The 12,839-nt window shown below is 45.5% G+C and overlaps 1 protein-coding gene across 10 annotated transcripts in view; it reads left to right on the top strand.

The window, feature by feature from the left end:
* Positions 1-12,839, top strand: part of MARK2 (microtubule affinity regulating kinase 2) — a 603,936-nt gene that overhangs the window by 293,021 nt on the left and 298,076 nt on the right. For all 10 annotated transcript variants that reach the window (XM_069207129.1, XM_069207137.1, XM_069207134.1 and 7 more), the window contains exon 6: positions 573-643. In XM_069207129.1, the coding sequence (XP_069063230.1) occupies positions 573-643 (71 nt within the window). The remainder of the gene's footprint in view (positions 1-572; positions 644-12,839) is intronic.

Raw genomic sequence — 12,839 nt, 5'->3', positions numbered from 1 at the left:
TTCCCCAGTTACCATGGGACTAAATTAAATTACTTGGTTCAAATGAGTAATCGTATAGGAATAGTGGAAAATGAGGTGTGACACATTTATTTAAAATTCTAGAAACAAATAAAAATATAATTTGTGGTAGTGATAAATAAGAGGGTAGAGTAAAAGAAACAGAAATGGTTGCAGGGCATAATTGAGTCCTACTGTGGCTGTTCTGCAAGGAATTAACAAAGAAATCAGATGAGGGGGAAACTGGAAGAGGATGAAGATGAATGCGGAACATGGGAGAAAGCTTGTTCTGGAAAAAGTAAGTGGTGTACTTAGTTTCTGAGAAAACACAGGTTGAACTGATTTTGTTAATGATTAGTAGAATGTAAATGGACTTCTGAAGAAACCACACTTGGTTGAATTGCTTTAAAAATGTGTTTAAAAGATTCAAACTATAAATGTAGATCTTTCCAATGTTTTCGATCCATTTCTTTCTTTCCAAATTCATATTTTTATCCTTCACTTATCTTTCCCTCTTGTATATTTTAGCTGCCGTCATCCTTTTTTTTTTTTTTTTTTTTTTTTTGCTTTCACAGGCGAAGTGTTTGACTACTTGGTTGCACATGGGAGAATGAAAGAAAAGGAAGCCAGGGCAAAATTTCGACAGGTTTGTTATATAGTTAATGTAATTTAGTTTTTTAGGTCTGTTTTCTGATCTCTTCAGTCAGTGGTCTTGAGCTGTTTCTCAGTAAATGAGCAAGATACTGCTGACCTAACCATTGCTATCCCTTTTTGGTCAATTAGGGCTTTGTCAGCAGCATATACCATTTCTAGGTCTGGTAATTAGGACCTTTTGATTTTAATAATATCTGTGTGTGTGTGTGTGTGTGTGTGTGTGTGTGTGTGTGTGTGTGTGTGTGTGTGTGTGTGTGTATTTCTATATCTTTCAGTCAGCCCTCTTTAGCCATTGATCTCTTGTTGTATCATTGACATTGTTTTTCACCCCACTTCAGTGTACTCCATAATGGGGCAGAGGATTAGCTCACTTCAGTCATCGTTGGACTTCACTACGAGTGGTGGGATTCTGCTCTTTCTGAAGGACCACACCAAGAAGTTCCCTTTAGTGCTAGGAACGACTGCACCAATATTTTTACTTTTAGCCAATTATATTTTTTTTATGTGAGCGATGGGATAGAAGATTTAAAGTTTTCCAAAATTCGTGACAAACGGACATTGACAAAATCAAATTGCTGACATCTAGTCCTATACCTATAGGTTTTGTCAAAGTTTGTTTGAATGCATGTGCTGACCTGCCAGAAGTCTTTAATATTATCACTTGTCTGGCTTTGTTTCTGTTTGACTCCACAATTACAGTTGTATTATTGTGGAACCAAGAGGAGTGCCATCTTGAGAGCCAGCAATTCCAGAAGTGGTTTATGTCTCTGGAATTCTTTCATTGGTTGGGTAGTTGTTAGTGGCACTGGAAAAGGTTTATTGTGCACTCTGATATTTTCTAGCTGGTCATTGTCAATGAGACTAGAATGGGGGACGCAATGAACTTTGCCCATTCCCAGACCAGAGATGTGCAAATTACACATCAGTTGGTTTGCAAATAGGGATGCAGTTTGTAATGCTACTGAAGTACTGATGGGTCACTTCACAAATTTACCATGCGCAGTGAGTTGCAAAACAACCTGCCTTATTATTAACTAGGCCGTCTACCATTTGCTAAACTTTCCAATTAATTATGAAGGCAGGGATGGTGACCTGAAAGCAACCATTCCTGCATTCGCATTTCCAAACATTAACAAATTTATTTAGGGACGAGTGTAGCTTTTTTAAAAAGTCTCTCATTTGTGTACATTTCAGCTCCCTGCCGTGGCTGCCCAACACGATTTCCAAATGGGAAAGTAACCCCTGTGGCAGCTTCTCCCTTGAGAATCCTTTCCCACATATTTTGAAATATCAATAACTTTTCAGTGGTTTGTGACTAATGTTGCAGTTGCAAATCATTGATAAATATTATTCTCCAGTATTGGATCTTTCATAGATTCACATGCTTGAATGTCATCAAAGTGAGAGTTTCACAATACCTTAACAAAGCAGTACATAACATTGCCATAGGCTGTAATGGAAATGAAATTAAAAGGGACAGGACTCCAGCCAATCCATACTCCACACAGAGGCTGATGCCCCTAGATTGTGTGATGGGAGTCTCCCTGAGCTCTGCTTAGTTCTCTTCAACAGTTTGAAAAAGACTTATCTTCTATTTACTACCATGTCAGAGTCATGTAAGAAAGGCCTTTTCCGGCCCTGTGGCACCTGTGGGAAGAAAATACTTCATTCTGAGGAACCCCACAAGGACTGTATATACTGCCTCCCCCTACACACAAGGTAAAATGCTGAAAAATCTTTTGTACCTTTTCTAATAAAACCCTAAAGGATTGGGAAGGGAGGCATCTTCTTTTGTTTCAAAAATTTAAATCTATAATGTCTCCTCTTTCTGAGGAAGAAGACAGTGACACCTCTTCAACCTCAGAAAAGGTCTCCCAAGAGGGAAAGGTTCATCACCAGGGGACATCATAAGTCTGGAAAGGCCTTAAAGACCCACCATGAGTCGATCAGATACAGTTCCCTAAGAGAGACAAAAGAAAAAATTTCCTGAAACTGTAAGGTCTGAACCCACCACTCCATCTACTAAGTCATTCGTGGGTATAGAGAAATCCTCAGGGGCGCCAACGATGAAGCCAAGGATTGTTTAAAAAATTTAATCGACTGCGACCTTGCAGTTTAGAATTCCAGCATCGACGACGACAGTCTCTACAGTGACATCCATATCGGGATTAACGACGGCTACATTGACAACACCATCCATTTCATTGTCGAAGTCGATCCATTCTGTGAAGATAACGTTCACAAAAGCTCAGCCGTTGGCACCTGTACAGCTGTTGATGACAACGCCATTGACAAGAGTCCTGTGGACAAAAATACATTTTTCAGTGTTGAAAGTCGCGAAAAAGTCCTTGCAGCTGCAAACTATCACTACGGACTCGGCGACAATGTTGTTGATGATAGGCGACGAGAATACAATATAAATAACATTCCTCCTGCCTGAACATAACTTCCCCAAGCAAAGTGTCTCCTTTCCCTCTAAGCCACCTTCTTGATGTCGAAGAGTCAGATGATGACATGTTCAGTGCAGCCCACGGCCCTTCTGAACTCCATGTCAAATCTTAGGATGAGAATGATGACCAGTATTATGACGAACATTATGATCCTCAGAAAAAGGGATATGCTAACAGGCCTAAACAGAGAACATGTCCAGCATCATGGCCAATCTCCTTTACAAGAGGGTATGGTGCAGGTTCCTTTGATCCTGTTTCAAGATTTCCAAGGGATGTTGCAGGGCTGCTAAAAATGGTTTCCAGAGCCTATTAACTAACCTTCCTCAAAACAGCCTAGTGTTCACGCCTCCATCTCTGAGGACACCAAGACCTTTTGTGAAGTCTGTTCACAAGCCTCTTCTTGTATGAGGATGATGTCCACAAGATAGAATACAAGGATTCAGAGTAGGCTTCAAGATAGCATTTTATTTCGCCACCGCGGGTCACACCCACAGAGTGTCCATGACAATCTCTGGCTAAGTGCAACTACTCCCTTCCCCCCAATATGCCTTTATTGCAGTACCTACTCTACCACACCATACACGCACCATAAATTCCAAACACGTTCAAACAAGCGTTTCCTATGACACAGTTGAACCACAAGAACAGGATGTTCAAGCACAAAGTAACATTTCTGTGAACAAGATGGGCGCTTAAGCCATCTGCAAAGTTTTGAAAACATTTCTGTGAAACCAGCACATTTTTATGAAACGAAACAAGCACAACTGCTGAAGGCATCCGATTTTGCTTGTAGCATGTACTGAATGGAGTTAAAGGCTAGACAAAATGGATCCCTCACACCAAGTCAAGAAATCCATTTTCCACACTTTTCCACCACCCTTACACCCGGGTCTACTCCTGCATACAACATTGCGGCACTTCCTAGGGATGATCCCTCATCATCGGACCATGATGGAGAAAAAGGAATAATAGCAGATACTCTGTCCATCCCAAACCAATGTAATGATTCTTTACTCCCTACTCCATCACCACCTGCGCTGCAGCCAGTGGATTCCCCTCTGGGTGACATTGGGAGTCTCCACAATCTGATGGAGAGAGAAGCAAAAAGGTTACAACTGCCACTGACAGTTAAGCAGTCTGTCTTCTTAGATTTCTAAGAGCCTACCAAGTGATCTTCGCAAGAAATCCCTATAGTGGATTACATCTGGGAAGAAGGCACAAAGATTGTGAAGAATCCTGCGCCTGTTGAGGCATTTTTACGGCAAATTTACAAAAATGCAAGGCCATAGAAGATTCACCTGCCTGTCTAGTAGAGCATCGGAAGCCGAACTCAGTCATCTCTCAAGCAGCTCCGTGCCGGTCCAGAAATCCATCCACACCTGTCTTCACTCCAACGGCTAGGGAGTGCAGACTCCTGGACCACATTGGTAAAATATTCTCCCCTGTAAGCAATCCCAGTTTGTGCTGCTGATTCCTTAGCCATATTGGGCTGGTATGACCAGCAAATGTGGTCTGACATTAGTGCCTTCAAAGATCTCGTGCCCAAGGACAAAAGAGCGGAGGTAAAAACAAATCCTACAAGAAGTACTCGGAGGAACTTTTTTGGAGATCATTGCTTGTGCTATGGATATAGCCTCCACTGAGTTCCTGCAGATGACTGAATCCGCGTTTTTAAGACGGCAGGGGTGGTTGAAGACCACGTCTTTCCAGCCTGAGGTTGAGTAAGATTCTGGACATGTCATATGACAGCAAAGCCCTACTTGAAAAACATATGGATGATGCCTTGCAGGCCATTAAAGCAGATACTGCCACTGCAAAACTTTGGGTACACTGCAGTTTCGGAAAGTGCCCTTTTGAGAAGCAAAAGAAAGGAGTTTTACATCCTACACAGGTGGTTACCAGCGTTTTCAACTATATCCGCCCTACCAACAGCAGTGTAGGCCATCCTACAAGCAGCAGTCCTATCGAACACTGCCTGCAGCAGCTTATAATAAACAAGCTCCTTTGTGAAAGCAGATCCCCCAGGGAAGAGACACTACCAGAAAACTGTGACCTCCCTCTAGGGCAGGTTACATCCAACACTACCTAAACAGTGGGTGCAAAAGATTCTCACTTCTCCCACCATTGGTGGCAAGCATCAAACAGATGGGCATTAGTCCTCATCACCTACGATCATACTGTGGAATTCATTAAAAGACCACCTACTACTGCATCCACCTCATCTTCACTTACTCCAGAAGGAAGCCCTCATTATCTTAAGCAATGGAGAAAGCCCCTCATCACCAAAAGGGAATGGGTTTCTACTCATTTTTTCCTCATAAAAAAATAAATCTGGGGCATGGCTAACCATTTTGGATCTCCGAAAATTGAACAAATATCCATGGAAGCAATCCTTTTTCATAGTAACCCTTCAAGACATCCTCTATCTCCTCAACCACTGAGATTACATGACAACCCTGGATCTAGAGGATGCATATTTTGTATATCCCCACACATCCCAAACATCGAAAATTTCAAAGATTCACTGTAGCTAGCTCTAGGTGTCAGTTCAAAGTCATCTCATTTTATCTCAATTCAGATCCCCGCATCTTTATCAAATGCCTAGCTCCTGTGGCAGCTTCCTTAAGAAAAAAGGGTTATTAAGTTTTCCCATACGTTGATGATTGGCTGATAAAAGCACCGACCGTCTGTTGAGCTACAGAAGCTTGCCTGACATTGTTAAGCTTTGGTCCTACTGACAACCAGCAGAAATCATCGACTTGTGACATCAAACAAAATAATATTCCTGGGAGCAACCTTGGGTGCCACCCAAGACACAGCATTTTTATCTCAGGACAGACAGTGAAGACTCGAGGAATTCGCCCTCAGACTGTTGACAAAGTCCATTTCAGTGTGTCTGTTCAAATAGTTCCTAAGGATGATGTTCTCTGCGACATGTCTGGGCCCTTTTCTCTCCTGAAACTGAGACAGGAAACAGGAAGAACTAGGCAGGCAAAACAGAGGTCCAAACAGAAGGATCATTTGCTGATCTTATAAAGATCACTCCAGTCATGTCAAAAGCTCTAACCCGGTGAGCACAAGCCAACAGTCTAGCCACCGGCCTAATGTTCCTGCCTCAAATACCCAGTTAAGTGATAACCACAAGTGACTTCTTAGAGGGCTGGGATGAACATCTGGAGGATCTGTAAATCAGTGGACGATGGTCTCCAGATCAAAAGAGCAAGAACAGTATCCTGGAGCTCATAGCAATCTGAGTCGTCGAGCTTTCCTACCAAGGGTAACTGGTTAGAAAGTGTTCGCACAGAAAATACCACCAGCAAGGCACTATGTGAACAAACAAGGAGGCACAAGATCGCTAGCCCTTTCCAGGGATGCTCAAGAGATCTGGAATGGGTTAATGACATACGGGATAAAGCTTTGAGCGGAACATGTTCCCTGGACAAACAACATCTTAGCGGATACACCAGTGTGAACAAGGAACAGCTGCCACGATTGGAGCTCAGGGAGGCGTCTCTGAAAGAGGTCTTCTCTCTGGGGCAAGCAGGATCTAAATCTCTTTGAAACAACTGGAAATGCCTGCAAGTTGGCATCCACAACCAGGGTTGAGGGGGGGATGTGTTTTAGATCATATGGTCCGGAATCTATGCATATTCCTCCCCCGATACCTCTTATACAAAGTGTTCTCAGCAAGATTAAGGCAGACCGGTGTTGCTTGATCCTGATAGCTCCCAGGTGGCCCAGGCAGCATTGGTTCAGAGAGGTGCTCTGGTTGTCAAAAACCAACCACATTTACCTGAAACCATCCAGGACACTATTGACGATGAACCAGGCCTCATTCTTCATCCAGACTTCAACGACTTTCCACTTCTTCACATTGTTCCTTAATTCCATGTGTTTGCAGATCTAAATATGCCTCATGACTGCAAAGGCATTCCCGCAAAAGCCAGAGCGGACACCACTACAAAAACATATAGATTGAAATGGAAGCTTTTCTATCTCTAGTGCCAAAAATCAATTGTGCATTCTCTTCAAGCATCACCAGAACAAATTCTGCCTTATCTCATCTCACTGGAATAATCAGGATTCGTCCATGCATCAGTTAAAGTACAATATCAAGATAAAGATTACCTTTGTCCTCTCAGTCTTTGTAGTCCAGTGGGATTAAGCAATTCGTTAAATGACTTTTCAGGGGTTTCCCCTCCAATAAGGGCTCCTCTCCCTGCGTGGCACCTGAATGTAGTGCTAGCACAGTTAATGAAGAGTCCATTTGAACCAATACAGAAGGTGGACCTCGAGTTCCTGACATGGAAAGTAGCATTACTGCTGGTGTTATCAGGCAGGAAAGTAAGCGAAATAGACATTTACAATTAAAGAGCATTTCCTACACTTTACAGACAACTGTTATTCTCAGAACCAATCCAAAATTTATCCCCCAGGTTCCTTCTGATTTTCATCTTGATGAGCCTGTAACACTAAGAACTTTCTTTCCCAGTCCGCAGTCAGCAGTGGAAAGATCACTGTATACATTAGATGTCAAAAGACGTTTGAAGGTCTATTTGCATCACACCAAACAGATCAGGAAAACTGACCAACTATTAATATCCTATAATACTTGTGAAGGCACCCTCGTCACAAAGGCAACCATCACTCAATGCATCTCATCAACCATCCAGTACTGTCATTACAAAGTTTACAGACCTCTGACGGCTAAAGTCAAAGCGCATTTCACTAGAGGCCTCTACCTTGACTGCGTTGTCTGCTGGAGTGCCTCTTGAGAAGATATGTTGTTCTGCAACATGGAAGAATGCCGCCCATATTTTCAGCCAACATTATTGCCTGGAATTGACACAGCGCAGTGACTCGGTGTGTTGGACAGGCGGTGTTACGCCATTTATTTCTACAAGGTGAGCCTTTTTCGATTACGCGCTTGCTTAATGTGCATATACAGATATAAATGTATGTGATATATATATATATATATATATATATATATATATATATATATATATATATATATATATTCTAGGAAGCTGGTGTGTGGTGAGCACCTATGGTGTTATCACTTTATTCCAGGTATCCCCTATTAGTGAGGTGCAGACAGTGTCTAAGAAGCCATGACTTCCTAGAGGTAGCCGTGGGTGAGCAGCCAAGACTTATCTAGGAGACGTGCAAAGATTACACAGTACCACTACAGTCACACAGCATTTACACACATGAAAGAACCACACAGTGTTAAAAAATAAAGGTACTTTATTATGGTAACACAATTACTAAAATACTGTATAGGCAATACTCCATTAGGAGGTGAGTAAACACACTATTTTATATACATTAGAAGTCAGGGATTAGCATAGAAAGCAACAGCAAACAGTAAAATAATAGAAAATAATGAAGACCTTAGGGGCCATATACTAAGTAAGAGGAATGTGAAAGGTGGTTCCCCCACCCAAGGAAGTGGAATCGGTAGAGGGGAGCTGGAAGAACTAGGAACCCCAAAAGGGAAGTAAGTACCAAGGTGCCCCCCAGCGACCAGGACAGAAGAGGTAAGTGCCAGTTTTCCCCCCAAACCCACAGGTAAACTTTGGATAAGGACTGCGCAAGACCCAAGCAAGACTGGAAGAAACCAAAGGTGGATCTTGACAGAGGAGGGCTTGCAAAAGAAGAGGACCAAGTCCAGTTAGCGTTTGAGTGTCCGCTTAGGTCAGGAGCCACTACCCACCCTTCTGGAGATGCAGGACCCTGTTGATGGTGAAGACAAGGAGTCAGCTGTGCAGCACTGGAGCAGGAGAAGGGTTCCAGAAGTGATGCAGACGATGTCCCACGACAGAAAAAGAGTTTGTCAGTGGTGTTAGAAAACCACCAACAAGCCTTGACAAAGACAAAAGTCGCAGATGAATAGTTGCAGAGTTGCCGGGGGCCAGCAAGGTCCAAGGGGACTCAACCCAAGGAGGGGAGTCCCAGATGACCCTCAGCTGTGAGGAGAGTCGGAAGACTAGGGGGCAGCCCCCACAGGCAACTCACAGGCAGCAGGCACAGGAGTCACAGTGAGGCCCACTCAGCACACCTGGAGAGGGGTTGCTGGAGCAGCAAGCAGGAGACCATGCTTTGCAGGGAAGAGTGCTGGACACCAGGGCTAAACGGAGCCTGAAGATCCCTTGGAGGAGCAACAAACAAGCCTTGGTAGTTGCAAGAGTGCGGGCAATTGGGGCGCTCTCCTGCAAGGAGAGGCAAGAGCTCACCATCTCTCAGGTTGGACAGCTGGTATAGAGGACCACTCCAGACCACCAACCGTATTGTATGAATCACACAGGTTTACAGTAGAGTAGATCCAGGCAGCCAGACGTTGTTGCAGTCTGTGTGTGCGGATGCAGAGGAGTGACTCCTTCCCTTCTTGCTTTTTGGGCAGGTTGAAGACTCGTCACCCTCGGAGAATTTACAGCCATGGGAAATGTTGCAGTTGCTAGAAGGAGTCGGAGAAACAATGTTGAAAATTGGAGTAGTTGCAGATTGTCGGTTCCTGGGTGCTCCAGTTGCAGTCCAGGTGGCTAGAAGATGAAGTAAACGATGCAGAGGAGTCCTGCTGGAATCTTGCATGTCGAGTCCGAAGGCCCACCCTGGAGGGAGACCTAAATAGCCCAGGAAGGGGGATTGGTCACCTATCAGGGTGACCATCTATCAGGAGGGGGCTGTGACATCACCTGCCTGACCTGGCCACTCAGACGCTCTCAGGGGCCTCTGCCCACCTTGGATTCAAGATGGCAGAATCAAGTTGCCACCTGGAAGAGCTCTGGGCACCACCCCTGGGGTAGTGATGGACAGGGGAGTGGTCACTCACCTTTCCATTGTCCAGTTTCGTGCCAGAGCAGGGACCAGGGGTCCCTGGACTGGTGCAAACCGGTTTATGCAAGGAGGGTATAGTACATGCTGCAGCCCATGGGGATCCCCTGATGGCCCTATGCCGTTGGTATCTAGGTACCATATACAAGGGACTTACATGGGGGCACCAGTATGCCAATTGCGCGGTGTGCTAAGTCGTAAGTAACCAAATTAGGAGGGAGAGAGCATAGTCACTGGGGACCTGGTTAGCAGGATCCCAGTGAACCATGTCAAAACCCACTGACAGCAGGCAAAAGGTGTGGGTAACCATGCCAAAAAGAAGGTACTTTCCTACAGACTGTACAGGAACGGTATCTGCTTGTTGTTCTAATTCAAGCATGTGAATCTATGGTAGATCCAATACTGGAGAGGAAAATAAGTTACTTACCTGTAACTTTAGCTCTCCAGTGTTGGCATCTTTCAACATGCAACCCACCCTTCTCCTTTTAAAGGCTCTCCTTATTGTTACAGGATATCTGATAGAGACTTCCAATTGCAGATTCCTTACCTTAGAAAGGTCATCCAGATGGCACAATGGATCCGGAATTCTTTCTTTGAGCAGTAACTTTGCGCGCTATCAGGTGGCGTTGGTTGACTCCATTTGTGTTGTTGACGTGTTTGCTGTGATGACATGGTCATATATTGGCGGCATCCCAGTGCGCTGATGTCAGTTCTTTTCTTTCCGTGCCAGCCTATGCGCAGATCCAGAGAAGAGCTCCCTTCAGTCATTTTTTTGGACTGACTTCGAACGTTTTGTCGAGTTACTTGACACTTTTTGGTGCGTCGAGGACAACCTGTAAGACCGATATCAAGCTGTGTTGCTCCTTTCACCGCATGATGTCGGTGACGGATCCACACCTCGTCTGTTTGTGGTGGCTGGAGCGTGACACCGACCTGAAGTCGTGCTCTGAGTGCCGGGCCGTGAACCCGAAAGCTTTGAGAGAGCGGTCCCTGAAGCTCATTTCGGCCCGGCGCTCGACTCAGTCGCTCCTGGTTTTGATTGAGAGGAAGGGCACGTGATTGCTCGCAGAAGCAACACCACTCATTTTCGGCCCACTTGAAATCCTCTGGACGTTCAGGTCACAAAAGAGGAAGTGAAGAACAAACCTTCTTCAACTTCGGCTCATTGTTCGGACGAAGCAACACAGGAAGAACCTCTATGCTGTAGGCCTCTGTCTTCATAGCCTGTTTCTGGGACGACTCGCACCTCCCTGAGTTTCCGTGTGCCAGAGCCACCTCTGCACAACTCAAAGAATTATGTGAGGCAATGTGCCTACATTTTGGGAAGACCGACCCCCATACGATGTCTTCAGGCCAAGTGGGGACAGGGAGGGCCCCTTCAGGTTCCATGCCAGAAGCTTTGGCCCCGGCGGGCCCCTAGGGATTTGTTGTCTGCTCCATGCTGACACCAGATGTGCCAATGCGACTTTACACAGGTGCGGCGAAGATGTTGACTCTTCCGACATCGGTCGGGCCCACAATCAACTTCAAACCCATGCTTATATCTGAATCCGACCCAAAGGTGGACAGACGTTGCTCAACAATGGTCCTTTATTTTATGGGGCCTACATTCCCCAGGTTGGATCCTTATTCTTATGGGAATGGGGTAAGTGTGGAGGGGTTGCAGGACCCTTTAGAATTTCAGTTGAAAGACCCTGAAATGGACTGGGCACAGAAAGTGGGCAAAGCTATTGGTCTGGATACCTCTCCTGACGCTGGCATGCTTTCTCCCCCCTACCATGGTTATGGAGCAGAGAGCATCGTATTCTATGGTGGTGAGAATGGCGACTGAGGTCCTTGACCTTGAGCTACCTTCTGTGGCAGTCAGGACTAACCTCCTGACTGGGGTGCTTCAGCCTGGGGCTTCCACCTCAGATCTACTGTTACCTTTTAATGAATCTCTCACTGATGTCCTACTTGGGCACATATCAGACCCAGCTCAAGGGCTCCTGTGAACAGGACAATTTCCCACTGCTATCAGCCTGTGCCAAACAACCCAAAATTCCTAACCCAACACCCTATGCCTAAGAGTCTTGTCATCGAGGCTTCTTCATCGGGTGCATTCCCTTCTGCACTCCAGGCTAGGGAATCAGAGGGACTGGATCAACTTGGGGCAAAAAAAATTCTCTTCCTCAAATCTGGCATTGCGGTCTGAAAACACTGCATGCCTTTTTGGCTGCTGTTCCCATATCCCATAGGATATGGTCATGCAGGTGCTGCTGCAGATCCTGGAGGAGGCACTGGCCGTTCTCTTCCCCAGTCTTTGCTGGCGGAAGGGATGCAGCCAAGTTCACCATACGTTGTGGGCTGGAGACAACCGACTCACTGGGCAGATTGGTTACATAGACGGTGGCCTTACGACGCCACGCCTGGTTGAGGACGTCTGGCTTTTCGGGGGATGTCTAACACTCATGAGCATGCCCTTCAATGGCACCCTTCTCTTCGAAGACAAAGCAGACTCAGCGCTCAAGTGTTTTAAGGATTCCCAGGCTTCGGCTCGATCCCTTGGCCTTTCATTCGCTCCTCACCCACCACACACTTTTCACCCTATTCGTAGCTACGGAATGGCCACCCAGCTGTCTGTTCCCCAACAGCCACCGAGCCACGTGCTCATGGATAAGGGATCCAGCAGTCTACCCAGTACACGGCCGCTCCAGCTGCAGCCCTCAAATCATCCTAGTTTGTTGCTCCATCCTGGAGATCTGCCATTAGCTGCCTCACCTGGGAATCAGTCATGATGGACATGGTGGGTTTTGCAGATAGTCCGAAGTGGCTACTCGCTGCCCTTGCAGTCAACCCCTCCGGCCATGCCACCATCCTCCGATCGGATACCTGAGGATTATCTGGCACTTCTTTGCAAGG

Source organism: Pleurodeles waltl, chromosome 9, assembly GCF_031143425.1.
Source record: "Pleurodeles waltl isolate 20211129_DDA chromosome 9, aPleWal1.hap1.20221129, whole genome shotgun sequence".
Taxonomy (NCBI): domain Eukaryota; kingdom Metazoa; phylum Chordata; class Amphibia; order Caudata; family Salamandridae; genus Pleurodeles; species Pleurodeles waltl.
This window is presented reverse-complemented; position numbering and strand designations above follow the sequence as displayed.